The sequence below is a fragment of the Neopsephotus bourkii genome, unplaced genomic scaffold (genome assembly GCF_033783945.1).
Source record: "Neopsephotus bourkii isolate Nb327-2 ecotype Australia unplaced genomic scaffold, CSIRO-AGI_Nbou_v1 NB_318, whole genome shotgun sequence".
Taxonomy (NCBI): Eukaryota; Metazoa; Chordata; class Aves; order Psittaciformes; family Psittacidae; genus Neopsephotus; species Neopsephotus bourkii.
The window spans coordinates 8,343,361-8,361,910 of NW_026900826.1; the positions used below are offsets into that span (position 1 = coordinate 8,343,361).

Sequence of the window (18,550 nt, forward strand, 5' to 3'; positions counted from 1 at the left end):
AGTGTTGTACCTCTGACTATCACAGGTTGTCTTTAAGGGGGATGGAGAGAGATTTTGCTTGTCTGTCAGTGGGTTTGGAGCTTTTAATCTCTTAAAAGGTTTTCTCTTTGTTTTTGTAGAATGTTGCAGACCATATTCCTCAGTTGGTGCAGGGTGTAAGAGGAAGTCAAGCTCAGTCAGAAGACCTCAGTGCCCAGCTTGCTTTAATAAATTCCAGCCAGAATTTCCTTCAGGTGAAGTGAATTAATCACTGTACTAGAATCCGTCACAGCAAAAAGCATTTTGTAGTGTTGTATGTTTTCATTTGTGACTAATAAGCAGTAAACTGTTCTAAAAAGTCCATCACTGACTGTGAGCTATAGCTAAGGAGAATGCAGTTCCTCAGGTCAGATGGCTGAAGTGTGTTGAATCTGTGGAAAATGAAAACCACCAAAACTGAGGATAAAAGTAAGAAGAAAAGTCAAGTGTGTGGAGAAGAAACATTCATTGCTGTAACACTTGCCTTCTGTAAAAGAGTTTAAAGAACAAGATGGAAAGAATTGAGCATCTTTCTAAGCAGAGGTTTGAGTATGTGAGATGATGTAATTTTCTTGGTGAAGGTGAAGTTAGTGGTGCAAGAAGCAGCTCCAAAATTTTTTACAAATAAAAGAGGGTATTACCAATTTTTTTAGACACTTGTCTTAAAGAAGTTAAAATATTGAATGTTGATATCAAACCTATTGGGTTTAATGTTGAAATTACAAGAAACAAACAGAAGAAACCAATTTTCTGTGCCATCTGTGCCACCTGGACCTGCTTGTGCTGCCTGGATGCTGAATGGCAAAACTGCATATTGCAGTATTTTTAAGTAGTCAACATGAGTACTCAAAAGGCCTCAAGCAGACATTGGTACCAGTGAAGAAGTCACTGAACTAGTAAAGCACAGTGTGTCCTTCTGCAGAAGACGACACTGCCATATGAAATAATGACAGCGTGAAGCACATGATTAAAAGGCAGGGATCTAGAGGGTTGTAGTTAAGGAGCAGGGAAGTGCATGCAATTATCATTATAGAAAATGTGGAAACCTCCTGACTGTGTGAATGGAGAAAGCAGTTTGTTTACTGAATCCTAAGCCACATTTAAAGAAAATGAACTAGTAAAACCAGCTGTGTTCCCTACTTCCTTACTTGAATGTTCCCCCTTCCTTATTTGAACAGCCTGGAAGTAAGATGGTGGCATCTGCTAAAGCTGCAGTTCCCACTGTGGCTGATCAAGCAGCAGCAATGCAACTAAGTCAGTGTGCAAAGAATCTTGCTACCAGCTTAGCTGAGCTACGAACAGCTTCCCAGAAGGTAGGTGAATGCTAGTTTTAACCAGCTAAAGTAAGATGCCCTGGATGGTGGTCACAGCCTCACTTCTCCTTGGCCCACTGTGTCTCCCCCAAGGGAATGACTCATGCTCAGGTAGCGTTCACTTTATGTGTTGCCCTTTGTGCACAGTTTGCTCACGGTCACAGGTAGCTTCTGTGTCGTAACAGAAAGGGGAGGGAGAAATGGCAAGAAAATTGAAAAGCCTGTGCTACACTTTCCAGAAAGACAGGGGGAGGCTATACACAGAGTAGCACATCAAAGCTCTGAGCTGCTTTACATCTGAAGGAGAAGAGGGGAAGGGGAGCCTGTCTCGTGTACCTGCCAAACTGGTGAGAACCCAGGCAGAGCACTGTTGTGGTCACAGTGATTGTGAACTGGAGCTATCACCTCTAAAATTCAGGGAAGCAGGGGCTATCTGTGTTTCAGACACCACTTGCTAAATCATATATGGGTTTTAAAAAAACGACCATGTTTTAAAGTGGACAGTCTGTTCTTTGATTCTTGTGTGCACTGAGGCGCCAAACAAGGTTTATAGGATACAGGTGGCTACATCTGAGCTAACATCAAAATGCCCAGGTCAGGTACTGATGACTGTGGGCTGCCTCACTGTGTGTGTGTGACTTTTGTCAGGATGCACAGGTAGCTATTTGTCAAAGATGAAGTGCAGACTGCAGCACTTATTTTCTCAATGCCTGGACTACCAGTGTGAAGGTATGTGTACACAAGCTGAGTGTATCTCATTCCCCTGGTGGCTCTTAACAGTGTGTTACGCTACTCACAAGCCAAGAATATCATGCGGGAGTTTAGGATCAATGATGTGTAACACTTCAAAGTGCTCACAGTGGCCTCTAAAGGCCTAAGAGCCATCATTCGGGAGAGGGAGGTTATACCTGAACTATTTACTATTTCTGATAGTGGCTTACAGCTGCTAACATTGATATTGATCTGATTTCTGAATAGGCTCATGAAGCATGTGGCCCGATGGAAATCGATTCTGCTTTGAATACAGTCCAGACACTCAAAAATGAACTGCAAGATGCGAAGATGGCAGCTGTGGATGGACAGTTAAAACCTCTCCCAGGAGAAACTGTAATTGAGGAAGGATGTTCTTCATTTAAAAACAAACAAAGTTAGCTGTTAAAAAATATAAGTATTGGAGGCAAAACAAGTAGTGAGGCTTTGGATAATGGTGATGCTGACAGGATTTTGCACTAATTCTCTTTAAAAGAGTTTATGTTCTGTAGTGGAATTACAGGACTGTAGGTCCTCCATTATTGTAGAAATGACAGTATAGTAGCATCAATGTTTCAGTCTTTTCTCATCAAAAAGAATTTTTTTTCTTGTGACCAAGATGGAAACTCAATAGTTATAATACTAGCAGTCCTGGTAGGCTTAGGAAGTGAAATGTTTTATTTGGCAAAAATTTCCTTCCCCTAAGATGAAGATCTTGATTTCCATTGCTAGTTGTACAAGGGGTTTTGTTCATATTACCTAACATGTTAATTTATTTCAGCCTGGACAGGGAACACATGTTAGTCAGATTTTGGAGAACCTCTGTGTGTGTTTGGTAGCTGAGAAAGTGTGTTTTAGTTGAGCTTAAACAAAGAATTTTGTCCTTTGCAATTTTTCACAGCTTGAGAAGTGCACTCAGGACCTGGGAAGTACATCCAAAGCAGTTGGTTCATCAATGGCCCAGTTGTTAACTTGTGCTGCTCAAGGCAACGAGCACTACACAGGTAATGTTTTATTCATGCCTTTGTGAAACCTCCGCTCACATAAAGTACTTGATAGAAGGTTTTCATATTACAGACTCTTAAATTAAGGAATTGCTCCTTGTTCTTTTTTATGCTGATGGTGAACTGTGGCAAATTATTAGGACCTGTGAGTGTGAATACTGTGCTTCATGAAGGAAGTGTTGCAATCTGCTGTGGGTCTCTATAATCAGAACAGAGACATCTGTTGTTTTTTTGTAAATATATGCCACTGAAGCTGTGTGAAGGACAGAACTAAACTGAAATGCAATTTAAAGGTCAGTGCCATGAGAAATGTTGCTGTGCCCTTTCAGGTGGTTAAAAGGGCCTTTGGATATTTTTTGAAGCACAGGATGAAAACATACTTGGGATAGCCTGGTGATGTTTAAAACCGCATCTCTCACTTCAGGTTACCAGTTTACATGTATAATGCAGCTGGTCTTTCTGATTCACTGCTCACATTTGCATAGTTTGAGACAAAACCAACAGGGCATGTAGACGTAGAGATTCTACAATTTATTTTTGTAACTGTAATTTTAGAAACCAAAATCGACTTGATAAGGAAAATATTCCTTGCAGGAGGGAGAAAAGGTTTACTCTTGGATGGTAAAATGTTCTGTCTCCTTATTTCTGTAAAAAATGGAAGCTCTTGATGCAAATGCTGCTGTAGGATTTTTTTAAATATTACTTACAAACTGCATTATGGCAATTACCATTTCATTGAGTATAATTGCATCAGGGCTGCACAACTTCGAGCTGCTTTCATTTGAAGCAGATGTAATTGCATTAAGATAGCTCACATTTCTGTCACATAGTTATGCAGAAGTTAGTACTGGGTATCTGGCAAAGGAATACAGATACTTGCACCTGATATTAAACAATTGAATCTAGTGGCTCTCAACATCAATCTGTAGGAGCTGTTTAGGAGGTCCTACAAAGCAAGGAGTTAATTTTCAAAGCTTATATAACTACTCATACTGTCTTGTTATGCACAAACTGTTGGATGTTCAAGCAAGCACTGTTTTCAGCTGTTATGACATTCTACTGTTTGTGTGACATTCTACTGTTTGTGTGTGATAAAAGTTCTTTAGAGCTTACATCCACTATTTAATAATTCTTTCTTGTCTTCAACTGTCACAGTAAGTTTCTTTTCACTTTGTATTGAAAGTCATTGTAGAGAATGAAAGCAGCATGAAGGTGAAGGCAGAGCAATCAGACTTCTTTATTTTGTGGTGCTGTGATAGATTAAGTTGCACTTAAAAGATGCTTACTGGTATCTAATTAAAGGAAACAGAAAGTGTGGGTGGTTTTCCTAAAATATTATTTAAATTAGGAATCTAGAAAGCTGTCTGTGGCTTGTCAAATAGAAAGGTTGCCTATGGCAACGTAGGCAATGCTGTTTCTCTGTAGTACTTGGCTTTACTTTGACCTATATTCTCACTTGCTTTTCATTATCTTCTGAAGTTTATGCAGTGCAGAATGTTCAGTTGGTTGGAAGAGAAGATGTGAAAAGGCACTGGAGTTAAAATGATAACATGGCTACTTCATGGGTTGGATTTGATTGTGATGTCCCAGCTTTATAAACATTTCCAATGGGGATATTAGAACATTCTAATTCTTTTTTTGATACCTAAATATGGATCACCAAGAGGTCCTGCACAGTAAATGTACAGTTGTTCTTGCAAACAATCCCTTTCCCCCATAGTTTGGAGTATGGGTTTTTCCTCTTTTTCAGGTTTAGATATTCTTCTTTTTCAGACTAAGATCTAGTCACTGGTGTAGAGCTGTGCCCAGAAAGTGGTCTTGGGGGTATAATATTTACTTTATAGCTTCACTACAGGCATTTATCAAGGCAAATGATGCTGTGTGTTTCAAATGTGTTTGTGTTTGAAGATTTTCTTTTAAACTGTATTTGCAATGTTATTTTGCAATGGGACCTTTGCCTGCAAGTTCATCTGTTACGCAAAACAAAGATTGTCTTTAAGGGTACTGATAGAATCCTTGATGGACTCTGAACATAGGAGTTGCTGCCAGAGAAACTGCTCAGGCTTTGAAGACTTTGGCTCAGGCAGCACGAGGGGTTGCAGCATCTACTACCGACCCTGTGGCAGCACATGCAATGTTGGATTCAGCAAGGGATGTCATGGAAGGCTCTGCTATGCTTATTCAGGAGGCAAAACAGGCTCTGGCTGCACCAGGGGATGCAGATAGTCAGCAGAGATTAGCCCAGGTAAGTTGCAACTTGAGCTGCTACATCAGTTATCAAACTTCTACTGAAATTACTTAGAAAGCACCACTAAATAATGAGAACAACTGCATATGAGGCTGCAAGGAATATCAGCTTTCTAGTCCTTCCAGCAACTCTCAGACAGTAACATCGTGCTCATGTTAATCAATGCAGGTGGTGTGAAGTGTGATGTTATAGTCACCTTTTTACAAAAATAAATATATGCAAAGATGCAGCTAAATGTTTTTATCCACAGCATATTTGAGTAGGCTGCTTGACTGCAAAACTGCAACAACTGTTCAGCAAATCCCTATCAAATGAAGGATCTGTATGTATTTTACATTCAGAAAGTCAATACCCATTTTCTAGACAAGCAGCACTGCAGCTTTTGAAGACTTCAAGGAGTAACAGATTCTTTTTTACTTTTTTGAAAAGTTCTATAATTGGCCTGTATTTGAAATAATTTCCTAGAGGAGACAGTTGTTATAATCTTTAAAAAAAGGGCTTTAAACAATGTAGTATGCAAAGGGTTTCTGCAGTTAGTGTATGGTTAACTTCCGGGGCAGTCCCTTACCTACAGTGCTGCAGCCTTTATCCCAGGTGCCAGGAGCACCCCTGCCAACCCTATCCTATCAAATGGTTGAGTGTGAATAGTGACTACTGCTAGACTACAGGTGAGCAAACTAGGAGAACTGCGAGCCTCAAAAGGGGTCTTGTTAAAGACAGAATGTAGGAATTGCTGGCTACAGAATGTGCCTCCTCTTCAATAAATGACCACTTAAGCCTTTCTCAGTGTGGATATGTTTACTTGCATTGCAGGTGGCAAAAGCAGTGTCCCACTCCTTGAATAACTGTGTGAATTGTCTGCCTGGCCAAAAGGATGTGGATGTGGCCTTGAAGAGTATTGGGGAATCTAGCAAGAAGCTCCTTGTTGATTCGGTGAGATGACTTTTAACATGGAAATAAATTTCAGAGAACTGAAAAGCAGATCTGTGTCAAATTCTTATTTAGTAAATGTGCCCTAAGTATGCATAATGGAAGTTTTGTTTAAGTTTATGCAACTTTAAGTAGCTGCTGCTTTGGCTGAAATAATGTTATTCTAGTGTATGGGAAAGGTGAAATATGTCTGTGGCTTGTGAAGGCAATAGTAAAGTTGATGGCATGGATCACCATTAGTTTGCTCTGTTGAAAATGCCAACTGTGACTTGATATTTTGAAGAACACAGCAATTAGAAAATTAGAATCCATCTCCCACCAAAAAGTGATGAGTTCGGTCTAATGAGTATTGTGGTCAGCTAGAAGATGTTTGGTGCATGTAAGGTCATTTTGTACAAGGAGAAGAATTGTTGTATTTCTGTTTAACTGCATCCATGTCAAGAAAAACCCTTTGTGCACTGGAAATTTTCCAGGAGGTCATATGGTTTGAACAACTTGTTTTTCCTGCACCTATCAGTGATCCTGCTACCCTGTGAATGAAGGAGGGATTATTTTTTGATTTGCTTGTGCAGGTTTTGGTAAAACCAAGTCAGGAGTTTACAGTCATTCTGAAGAGCTGTCAGTACTTATGTGGTGCTCTGGAAAGCTTGTTTGTGGAAGTGAATGATGACTTGGAGATCAAGATGCTCCAACTTTTGCCACAGAGTTCATCACTTTGAATTTCGTAGTTGAACCATAAAATAGCTGTCCTTATCTCTGCCCCTTGAAAGGCACATTGGGTACTTGTCAGTCCCTTGAAAGAAATATTAGGACTACAGTTGTATAGATTTCTGGTTGATAAGGTGTCCTGTAGTTGGATTATTCTGCACTCAGAACTGAATGACTAGCAGTCCAGTTGCAGTACTCCATTCTAGCTTGTATGTGAAGCTCACTACTGTATTGCATTTGGTGTTCTTGAATTGTGTTGAACTCAGTTGTGAAGGGCTGGTGTGACATGACAGACAATAACATATGGCACTTGGTCTCTTACAGCTACCTCCAAGTTCTAAGTCATTTCAAGAAGCTCAGAGTGAACTGAACCAGGCAGCAGCAGACCTGAATCAGTCAGCAGGAGAAGTTGTCCATGCTACACGGGGCCAAAGTGGGGAATTGGCCGCAGCCTCTGGAAAATTCAGTGATGATTTTGATGAATTCCTTGATGCTGGTATTGAAATGGCTGGCCAAGCACAGGTAAATTTTTTATCTGGCTAATTGGGACCAAGGGTTATCTAGGGCATAGTGTCCTGCAGTGAAGTATCTTGGTTATCTAGTAGCACAGTACAATGCGCTGCTGTGAACCTGTGCAGATATGATAGGGTGATGTTATGGAGCAGTCATCTCTAACTGGTTGTCCAGACTAAAGTTTTACAAAGGACATTTCTGTTTGTTCCTGTGCCCAATAGAAATGTGACTTCATAGTCCTCTGTGTAATTTGGGCTCTGTAACCAATTTGGGCTGTATATCTCAAGGTACAAAGGTGTGCTGAACCTCTGAAAGCTTATGGAAAGTGTTGCTTCTATTTTAGTAGAACTACCATGGAGCATAATTTATGTGAACACTATTCAAAATTTAGCAGTTTTCTTTGCTAATTTTCAAGTGCTTTAAGTACAGGGAGAAAAAGATGCATTTATATTGCTCTATGGTGCATGCTACCATGCATCTGTCAGCAAGCCCTTTGACTTCTTAGTGATTTAAATCTGCAGAGTTCTATTATGATGAACTCAGTAACAATAAGAAATGTTATCACATATTATTCCTAGCTTATTCCTAATACTGTAAATACTCATTGGAAGTTGGAGATATCGCCTTCATTTTATCTCACTGGGTTTAGGTGTACTGAATTACACTAATTGGTCGTGTGGAGATGGTTTAGCTTAACAAGTGCCAGCATATTAAAAAGGGTCAGGTACCAAGAGAGCTGGGAGGACTTGCAGAAAAGAGTCTGCAGACTGTTTTGCCCTAATTAGCAGGAGGAACTTGCAAATCTAAGAAATTCTTGCCAAAAGAAAACTAGCCAGAGAGTCCTTTGAAGTCTTTAAAAAGTGTCTCTATAGAGCAGATGCTTTGTAGATAGAGCTGAATTGATAGATTGGACAATAACTGCTAATTATTCTGCATCAAAACTTAATTATTCTATTTCCAGATCCATAAAGTTAGGCAGGCACCAAATGCCAGCTGATTCTCTGAAACTGAATAGGAGTCACATACCTGACTATCTTTTTAGCCACAGGCCTCAGTGGCTTCTGGTATGTTTTGTTTGAGGCAATTCAATGAAGGCAAAAGTAGAAATGATAGTGCAAATAGCCATTTAAAAAGAGAAATCCAGCTGCTGCTGTCCTTGTGGCCCTTGTGGATTTGCTTACCCTGCTGACCTAGGGGATGACAACCATCTTAATTGTGAATGGCTGATCTTTCAAAAGAGAATGCCTTCTGTCTTTGTCTAGCTATTTGGTCTGAACAGAAGCCATACGGGTATTTTGGATGCCCAGCAAAATGCTGGGGTAGGGAGGAAGCAGAGAATGTAAATATTGAGTAAAACCTATTTACATTGGCCGAGTAATATGCAACCTCTTTACATAAAACTGAATAGACTGTTAGAAAGAATAGACTCAATACTGAGCACTGACAGAAGAATCTAGTCATGGGTATTTGTTGTGATAATGCAGCCCTTCCCTGTAATTGTATGTATATGCGGTTCTCCTTTTCAGGCAGTGCCTTAAATAAGTAATAGAACATCCAATTCATAATGTTTACCAAATTAGCTTGTAGAAATGCCTTTTCTTGGGATAGAGGACTATCTGGAGAGATCTTTTGTGTGAATAATCCCAGTTACATGCTAGAGAGCCTGAGAGTTGGTTTCAGAGGATGCTAGAATGCAGAGAATCTACACTCAGTGAATAATGTGGATCAGTTGTGCCAGGCAGAGACACATGAGAGTCTTGACAACAAAAGCATTGTTCAACAAGTAGTAAAGTTTCTCCGTTGCTCATTTGTGAATACTGCCATTGTTAGAAACCAAGCTGTTTGTTATATGGGCTGCTTCTTCTGTAACGTAAGTGAAGCTAGAGGCACCTGTCTGGGTTCAGAGGCTTTGGTCCATGTCCTTCTCTCGACTGTGGTCCCCTGCATGTCCGTGGTTTCAGGTGGATAAGCAAACCGGGTTTCCAAATGTGCTTTTGGCACACTGTATCTGTCACTTTCCAGACTAAAGAGGACCAGATTCAAGTAATAGGTAACCTCAAGAGCATCTCTATGGCTTCCAGCAAGCTGTTACTAGCTGCCAAGTCTCTCTCTGTTGATCCTGGAGCTCCTAATGCCAAGAATCTCTTAGCAGCAGCAGCAAGGTAAGGATATGTTAATTGATTTTGGTTTTCCTAATGTATTTGTTTTCTCTGTGATATTTGTCATGTGTTTATATATTCTTCTGCTGTTGACAGTTGAGTGGCTGGAACCTGCAGCTCTATTTAAATGGAAGTAGGCCTGAGGAAAACTGCTTATTTTGGAATAGTTCATTAACTGATGTAACTTGTTACCTTTGATAGAAATAAGAGCTATCAGCTGAAGAGTTGGCCTGGTTTTTGAAAGGATGTAATGTGTTTTATCTACTGTGTTTTTTTACCACCTGTGTTCTGACAAGGCAGTCATTAACATTAAACCTCTCAATCGCTAACAAAGAAAATAAATTGAATCATATTCTCATATAGAATGTGCTTAGCAGTCATGTTGTGGCTACCTATCACTAGCAGTGCATATGGGTGTGTGATCGAGAACACTTGCAAGAATTAGATGCTATGTTTATTTAGTGGAAGATGCCCTTATTGAAAGTATCCTGTCAACCATGCCCTGAATTCCATTTTTTTGATTCTGTTCCTCAGTCAGGATGCTCCATGTTTATGTGAAAAATAACACTGCATTTCAGTGCCTGGATTATCTTCTCTCCTTCACTTTGTCAAATCCTTTCCACAATTAATTTTTTCCAAATTAAGTTTTTATTCAGTTATCTCAGTTTGTAAATGGAATGCTCAAATATCAAACTGACAAGGAACTGCTGGAGGAGAGATACATATCACACCTAGAACTGCCAGTATAGATCAGATGAAGGTCTGAGATAGTGAGGGTGTGACTTACAATATTGTCTTCCAAAATGTTTAAACCCACAAAGATCAGCCTAGAGATGAAGTAATAAAGACTGTTACTTCTTTAGGAATAATGTAGTTGATGATTGTCCTGAACCTTGTAATCATCCCTTTCTAATAGCAATAACTTTAATTTAAAAAAAATGAATAAATTTACTCCTTTAATAGAGGACTTGTTAAAAGGGTTTTGCTGCTTTACTTTGTCATATTTGTTAAATAGATAAATAAATAAATTCTGACATCCATCTTGTCTCCCTGTAAATAAATAGCTTGTAGGAAAACTGTTGGTAGTCCAAGGCATGCTGCTTGAAGGTAAAGGAGTTGCATGAGCTTTCGTTACTGCTGCAGTATCAGACTCCTACAGATTTTTCCGTTAGGCTTGGAGCGTTCCTGTTTGGCGCATAGATGAAGTTAGTGCCCCCAGTGAAGCCCACTTAGTTGTTAGTTTCTGCCAGGCTGGTATTCCCTCTGTAGGAGCACACAATCAAAAAAGGGGAGACAAGCCATTTAGAGCCTTTAGATGTTCTGGTTTGCTATGCTGTTAGCCTCTGTATGGGTGTCTGCATGCATATGTCTAGACATCAGTTAACCATAAACAGTCAATACTGTACCAGTTCTCAGTGTGTGTGTAAGAGGCTAAGGGGACACCCAATTTCCCTTCTCAAATCTTCCATGCCCGATCGTGACAAGCTTGCCAGGGCTCAGTTCTCTTTCCCTGCTACGACATGGTCAGGGTCAAGTATTTTTACTTCTCATTCCTTTTGCTCTGGAAATAAACATAAAACCTGGTGTATATGTAATAAGCACATTCTGTTTCCTTTTGTGGCAGGTGATGCCATCCATCTTAGGTAATCATGTTATTGATATAACCAACATGTTATGAAGTGCCAATTTTCTTAAAGAGAAGGTAGCCCAAGTGCCAGTCAGAGTTTTCAAACCAGAAGAAAGCATATCCTCCATGCTGTGTTGTTTCATTGACTTTCTAATTGGCCATGAAATACAACCCAAACCCACCTGCATTGCACTATAATGTCACAATGCAGGCTAAGCGTTTGTCAAGGTGGTGACAACATGCCTAGCTAGAGAAATTATCTTCCATTAATAACAATGAATGGCATACTTCCTCCTCCTCCTGAAAAGCCTTTTCTTCTAGAAGCTGCTTTCCTGGGTGGTTAGCCTTTAGTCTAAAATGAATGTAGTTATACTGGATTTTGCTCAGTATCAGAGCATTCATCAGAAACATGAATAGTGATTATACTGTATGTCTCATTTCGCCTGTGTTCAAGAGTGCCAGAGCTGTGAACTCCCATAGAAACATAATGCAAAAATATCTTGTTCTATGTGGGTTTAAGCCTCAGGGAGACTCAGAATATCAGTGATTAGTGAAAGATTAAAAACCCAACTTGATAACAGGCTATGGAAATACATAGCAGGATTGTGTGTGTGTGTAACACAGTGTGTCAGACAATGACTTGTTAGCAAAGCATGTGTATTATTACGTTACATTCAAACAGTTTTTGACATACTAGCCACTTATTTCTGTGTCTTTTAAGACTCCTGGGGTACAGTTGAGAAATGATTCAGACCTGGAGAAGTGCTAAAGTGCCTTTTAGCACTGAAGCTAAGTCATGCTGCTAGTGCATGCACTGGCCTGCTGCCAGGTTGTGTTCTGCTCTTTCTCACCCATGTTTTCCCAGAGATGCCCCCAGCTTTGTCTGCTGGGCTCATCTGTGTCCTGCGGTGGGTCTGTTGGAGTGTCTGCACCCAGCTGCCTGGAGCAGCCGGTGGACTTTTCTCACAGAGGCCTCCCTGTAGCCAAAAGCTTGCCACACACCCCCAGTACACTTGTTGCTGTGAGATGAAGCCTCTGCTTCTGGACAAGTGTGGATCACTCTCACATGTCTTGGTGAGAATGTTTTTTGCTCTTATGAAGCTTGTTACAGCAGAGGTCTCCAGGTGAGCTTTTTAATGTACAGTTAATCCCCAAACACTGGAAAGAAACAATGCAGTAGAATATGAAAATTTTAAAGCCTGATGCTGTGTACAGTTAATGAAACAAAGCTTTAACTAGAGGAATGCTTTAATTTTAAAATATACCTTTTTTTTTTCCTTCTACTCTCCCTAGAGCTGTAACTGAGAGTATAAACCAGCTCATCACGCTGTGCACCCAGCAAGCTCCCGGGCAGAAAGAATGTGATAATGCTCTCAGAGAACTGGAGGTATTACTACATTTCACAAGTTCTGCAGCATCTAGAACTTCAGGAAACACTTGCCTGAGAAGGCCAGTTAGTGAGAAGAGTCTGGGTGTATGGAACTAGTTGAATTTCAAAGAAAAGGGAAACTGAGGCAAAGCCACATAGTCCTGAAACCAGACTGGAGGCTCACATCGAAGTGACCCAAGAAACCTACCAAACTTTGGGGAAAGCTGTATTAGCTTTCAGTTTCTCTTTACAATTATTAAGTTCTTACTTTTTCCCTTTATTTCCCCAGTTCATTGCTGGTTTTCAGGCTCTGTCAGTAATTAGAGTTTCTTTCATTATTTCAGACAGTTAAGGGAATGTTGGATAACCCCAATGAACCTGTGAGCGATCTCTCGTATTTTGATTGTATTGAAGGTGTAATGGAAAACTCAAAGGTAATTTCCTTTTCCCGCCCCTGTGACAGTTGTAAAGTTCATTTCGATAATCCGAACATTCCACTTGCATATCAAGTATATTAGAAATACAACACAGTGTTTATAGCTACAGTGTATGCTGCATCCCTTGATAAAACTCCTCCTGAGATAGGTCACTTACAGGTAAATTTAGGTTTTGGTCACTTAAAAGGCATATTGCTGTAGTAAGAAATTGTTAATGAATTGAATTCTGTGCAATGCTGTTAAAGTTTCCTTTTCTCCCTTCCTCTCCTGTGCGTTAGACATCATGTCATACTTTCATGATATGCTATGATAGCAACTGCATGATAGACAGCTATGATAGAACTGCCCAAAGCACAAATGGGAGACCTGGCAATGAAAAGCCATTGTATTTTTCTGTGCAAAATAGCTTGGAGAAGTGTCTGAGCAGTCCAGATATTCCAGCTCATCAGAAACTCTGTGAAATCTCAGAAGTTATTTTTAAATATACCATAGTATACCTCTTCCTTTGAAGCTTTGCATTTGATGTTCCTATTTGATGTGCTAGAATCGCCTCAGATCCTTCCTTCTCTAAAAGAAAAAGAGCAAGCCTGATAGATGTTATCATGCAACTGATGCTCTATTGCAGCCAGACCTTATTTGGAATTTTCAAAGAAAATCAACTGAATTCAGTGGGAGACACTGTGGGAATTAATGTGTATTCAGTGTTGATCTGCATGCCTTCTCCAGCATAGCACACACAGCAATGTGCCCGATTCCATGAAGTCGTTAACTAGCTAAAATTTCTAGTATCCAAATCAGAGAGGTTTGTGGGCCAGAACTGGCTCAAGGCCAGGAATCACTTGCCTTCGAGTGACAGGGAAGCATACTGGGAAGATAGCTTTGGTTTTTAATTTAACAGGTTCTTGGAGAATCAATGGCGGGCATTTCCCAGAATGCCAAAACCGGGGATCTGTTAGTCTTTGGAGAATGTGTTGGAGTTGCATCCAAGGCGCTCTGTGGCCTCACAGAGGCAGCAGCTCAGGTAAGCTACTGAAGTTCATAAAGCAGGTTTATGTTCTTGTTTTAAGCAAGCTATTGTTGTGGGTGCATAATGGGAGATGCTGTTCCTTGTGGCCAAACAAATGATGATCTTGTAGTGCATGCCATGCTCTGTATATGTCCGCAGAAATAGTGCACACTGCTATATGCTGCTGAAGCAGCAGAGTACAATAATGTACATATTTTATAAGGAAGGGAATTGACATCAAGAAGGAAACTTTTCTGAGGATAAAGCAGAAGTCAAAGCTGCAGCATATGGAATTCATGTTTGCAGCTCAAACTCTGAACTGTTATATCATAGCAAAGTGCACAAGATACCCACAGTTAAAATGAATGAATCCAGTTGGATTTAGTTTGTAAAAATTCATAAGGAGGACTGCTAATTTCAGCTATTTTAAATGATAAGCAACCTGTTTCAGCTGTTCAAACACTCTCAGAATAACCAAAATTCTTAGGCTATTACAACAAATCAGAGTCTGGAGCTGGTCACTGGTTTCACTGATCTCAACTGGGTGACTTGAAGTCTCAAGAGCTGGTAAAGCCTCTTCAGTGAAGGATTTGGCTGATGAGATTTATGCTCTGCTTCTGCAGACCATGTCTTGATTTCCCTGCATATGGAATGTCTCAGTACGGACTTAATTTCCTTCATCCTATCTGTGATGGAAACTGATCAAAAAATCTTGAAAAATGGTTTAAGACAGTTCAGACAATTCTTCCTTGTTGAGAGGCATGAAACTTCTCTTTAATTGAGAAAGTAAGCTTGGCCATCAGATGTCTTGAGCTGCAGTGACACCCACAACTGCAGATTTGATGGATCCTATGCTCAGCAGCAGTGCATTTGCTATGAATTGAGTTTGTGCTCGGAATTCACTACCTCCACTGTGACTAATTCTGCTACCCATTAAAGCTTTTTCCACTAGCTGTGCAAAAAAAAAAGTGAAAAATGTTTCTAGGGATAAAAGCTGCCTAAACAGGAGACAGGTTTTATTTTGACTAAATAAATTTCACAACTCTAAGGGTAAGTTTCCTCAGTTTCAGAGTATTATGGGGATTTAATACAAAGAATGTGGTGATAGTACTTCATGGTATGAGTTCTGGATAATCTCAGACAACCATGTGCTATGACATGGCAAGCTTCTCAAAAAACCAAGATGGATTTCACATTGTTTCTTAGGATTGTTTTCTTCCTTTCTCTGTTTCTAGGCTGCTTACCTGGTTGGCATCTCAGATCCAAACAGTCAGGCTGGTCAACAGGGTCTTGTTGACCCAATTCAATTCGCCAGAGCCAACCAAGCAATCCAGATGGCCTGCCAGAACTTGGTAGATCCAGCAAGCAGCCCCTCACAGGTGATTCAGGGGATTGCAGCAAGACTGTCATTGTTAGGACACGACTGCTTCAGTTGTGAGCAAGCAAAAGAGTTGTGGTTTGAAGCTGTTGTGTGACTTTGAACTGTGACTTTTCAGGCTTGACTATAGTAACCATCATGCTCCTTTGACAGTCTGTGTGTTTTGTGCATCTATTTTTACAGGTACTATCAGCTGCCACAATTGTGGCCAAACACACTTCTGCTCTGTGCAATGCTTGTCGTATTGCTTCATCAAAGACAGCAAATCCTGTTGCCAAGAGACACTTTGTGCAGTCTGCCAAGGAAGTTGCAAACAGCACTGCTAACCTGGTGAAAACTATCAAGGTACAAATGCTGCTTCATTGTGCTTCCTTCTTCCTTTGTGTGTTTATTTCTTTTCTTTCTTTTTTTCCTTTTGAGGCAGAATCAGGCCAGTTAGAGTTACCTTTTTCCCTGTGTGATATGTATGGTTTAAGACTCATTAGTTACATTTTGCAGACCTCAATTGTAAAACAAGTTCAGTGGTATAACTGTGCTGTAGTCAAGATGGAAAGAATTTGGTGATATCCGCCCCATCCAGATGACACATCTCTGTTTGGATGCTGTTAATAGCCTTGCACCATGAGAATAATTTGCAGATAACTGAATGTGAAAATTTTTTAGTATCAGGTTGCCTGATATCTGGAAGTTTTTGGAGGTATTTCTAACAGTTTTACCATATTTATAAGAGAAAAATAAAGACTTGGGAACCAAATAGAAGCTGTTTATGTGGCTGCTCTTGAATAGTCTCCTGTTAATAGTAATCTTTTCTATTCCAGATACCTTCCTGCAATTTGGCAGGAGGTAGTATTTCCTCATGCTGGTAGAAATAATAGTTGTTAAGCTGCAGAGGTCTCGCAATTCTAAACCCCTCTGGAAGCCAGCAGCTGATCTGCTACTGAAAGTCATCTAAAATAATTATGGTCTTAGGACTGGAAGGTTCTGTTACATTACACAGAAGGTCCTTTATATTGAAATCTTTGCTTTGAGGTTATCAGAAAGATCAGTTGACTCATGTGAAAATGGGAGCAATAAATTATTAGCTATAAAAATAAATCAGTTCATAGGAAATAACCACCTTGTCAGCCACTTCCACCTTTTTGAGCATGAGGTGCTGAGACACAATTAATTGGTCATATAAGTGCAGTGATAGAAAACCTTTATTCAGTTCTGTGAAACAAAGCAGCAGTTTTAAGTTTAGGATCAATACCAGCTGAGGAAAGAAACACACACTCAACAGATCACATTCTTTGCAACAGCCTTGTTTGTGGAGGAACTTTCCAGTGTCATAAACACACAAATGTTTAAACTAGAAGAATTAAACCAACTTCCTTTAGTTTTGCAAAGAAACCTGTTCAGACAGAACTCTATCATGATTTCATTTCCAGGCCCTGGATGGGGATTTCTCTGAAGAGAACCGCAACAAGTGCAGAATTGCTACTGTACCTTTGATAGAGGCTGTGGAAAACCTGACAGCATTTGCCTCCAATCCAGAATTTGTCAGCATACCAGCACAGATCAGCACTGAGGTGAGGCAGGATGTGGCATTTCCACCCCAAAGAAGTTGAAAATGTTGAATTAGTTTGTGTGTCACCAGAGAGAAAGTGAATGTAAAGACCTGACCCCGAAATTTCTCTCTGCATTCCTGAGTGTTCATAGGGCATTCTGCTGTCTTTTACTTAATCTCTGACCTGGAATTTTGCACCAGTAGTATAAAAGCAGCTAGGCTACAGCAAGCGCTGCCAGTCTGCTCTTACTGAAGTGATACACAGTGTGGGGGGCTCTGGTAGCTGGATTATTCCATATGATAAAGTAATAAATATCCTTTTTTCCCTTAAGAGCAGTTTTAACAAAAGGAACATAATTAGATCTGAAAAGGGTGGAAAGGATGTCACTGGGGTTTTCCCTTCAAAAATGACATGATCATGATGACAACAAACATGTTTTCTGGGAAGAAGAACTTCCTGTATTCTCTGTCCCCAGACCTTGTAACTGTGTATGTGCCTTTCTAAACTTCCAAAGTGTTTCTTAAGAAAACATTTGGACTATGATGATTTTGGTCCCAATTCCATGTTGATTATCTGTGAATGTAATAGTATGATACAAAACATTATAATGCCATTTTAATGCTGTGCCATTTTAATGCTGTTAATTAAGCAGATTTTAGGAGCATCAAGTGTGGATGAACTTGCATAAGTACTAAAACATTGTGTTCTTGTACCTTTTTGACCACAGGGATCACGAGCACAGGAACCAATTCTAGTTTCTGCTAAAACAATGTTGGAGAGCTCATCTTTATTGATCAAAACTGCTCGTTCTCTGGCTATCAATCCAAAAGACCCTCCTACATGGTCTGTACTAGCTGGGCATTCGCATACTGTCTCAGATTCTATCAAGAGTCTTATCACCTCTATCAGGTATGTCTTTTCTAATAACAAGAGTGCAGTAATAATTGAGTAGCTGCTCATAAAGAATAATACCATATGGCCATTAGCACTGTGTTATTCTTTACTGATGTAAATGACTTATTCTGTGATGCACAGTATCTCCCCAGTTATACTGGGTTTTTAGTCGTAATTGGTGACTCCAGCACTCTGCAGCATAGAATGCTGTAGCAGGAAGTGAATAATCTGTATTTTTCTTTCCAAACCTGACTGTCCCTTTCTTAATGAAAATTTTCAAGTGTAGTTCTATGCCTAACCTCTTACTACTGATTAAATCAAAATGGTATGAAGGCAGTGAAACACAGAGTGTATACAGCTTTTCTGATCTTTGGTAACAACTGTGCTGAAATAGCAAACTGCACGTCAGGACAAAGTACTCAGAAGCTAACCTTGGTTGAAAGAAACCTGAGACTGAACGTAACACCTAATACTTCCGGGATTCTTTTCCCAGACAGTCAGTGGCACTGTACAGAATCACAAATGTTTTTTTCCCGGTGTCTGCTGCATTTTAATGGTGTCATTCATTACTGTCCATCCTGAGCTCATTTCTTCTGAGGCAACAATTGTTTTTAATGTGTAATCATTGAGAGGAGCAGTGTGTGTATAT

The 18,550-nt window shown here is 39.9% G+C and overlaps 1 protein-coding gene across 2 annotated transcripts in view; it reads left to right on the forward strand.

The window, feature by feature from the left end:
- TLN2 (talin 2) overlaps positions 1-18,550 on the forward strand; it is a 150,452-nt gene that overhangs the window by 92,167 nt on the left and 39,735 nt on the right. For both annotated transcript variants that reach the window (XM_061347597.1, XM_061347598.1), the window contains 15 exons: positions 120-233; positions 1,197-1,331; positions 2,310-2,438; positions 2,983-3,085; positions 5,122-5,330; positions 6,147-6,266; positions 7,296-7,493; positions 9,507-9,646; positions 12,564-12,657; positions 12,984-13,073; positions 13,975-14,097; positions 15,318-15,461; positions 15,644-15,805; positions 16,888-17,028; positions 17,735-17,916. In XM_061347597.1, coding sequence (XP_061203581.1) covers positions 120-233; positions 1,197-1,331; positions 2,310-2,438; positions 2,983-3,085; positions 5,122-5,330; positions 6,147-6,266; positions 7,296-7,493; positions 9,507-9,646; positions 12,564-12,657; positions 12,984-13,073; positions 13,975-14,097; positions 15,318-15,461; positions 15,644-15,805; positions 16,888-17,028; positions 17,735-17,916 — 2,084 coding nt within the window. The remainder of the gene's footprint in view (positions 1-119; positions 234-1,196; positions 1,332-2,309; positions 2,439-2,982; positions 3,086-5,121; positions 5,331-6,146; positions 6,267-7,295; positions 7,494-9,506; positions 9,647-12,563; positions 12,658-12,983; positions 13,074-13,974; positions 14,098-15,317; positions 15,462-15,643; positions 15,806-16,887; positions 17,029-17,734; positions 17,917-18,550) is intronic.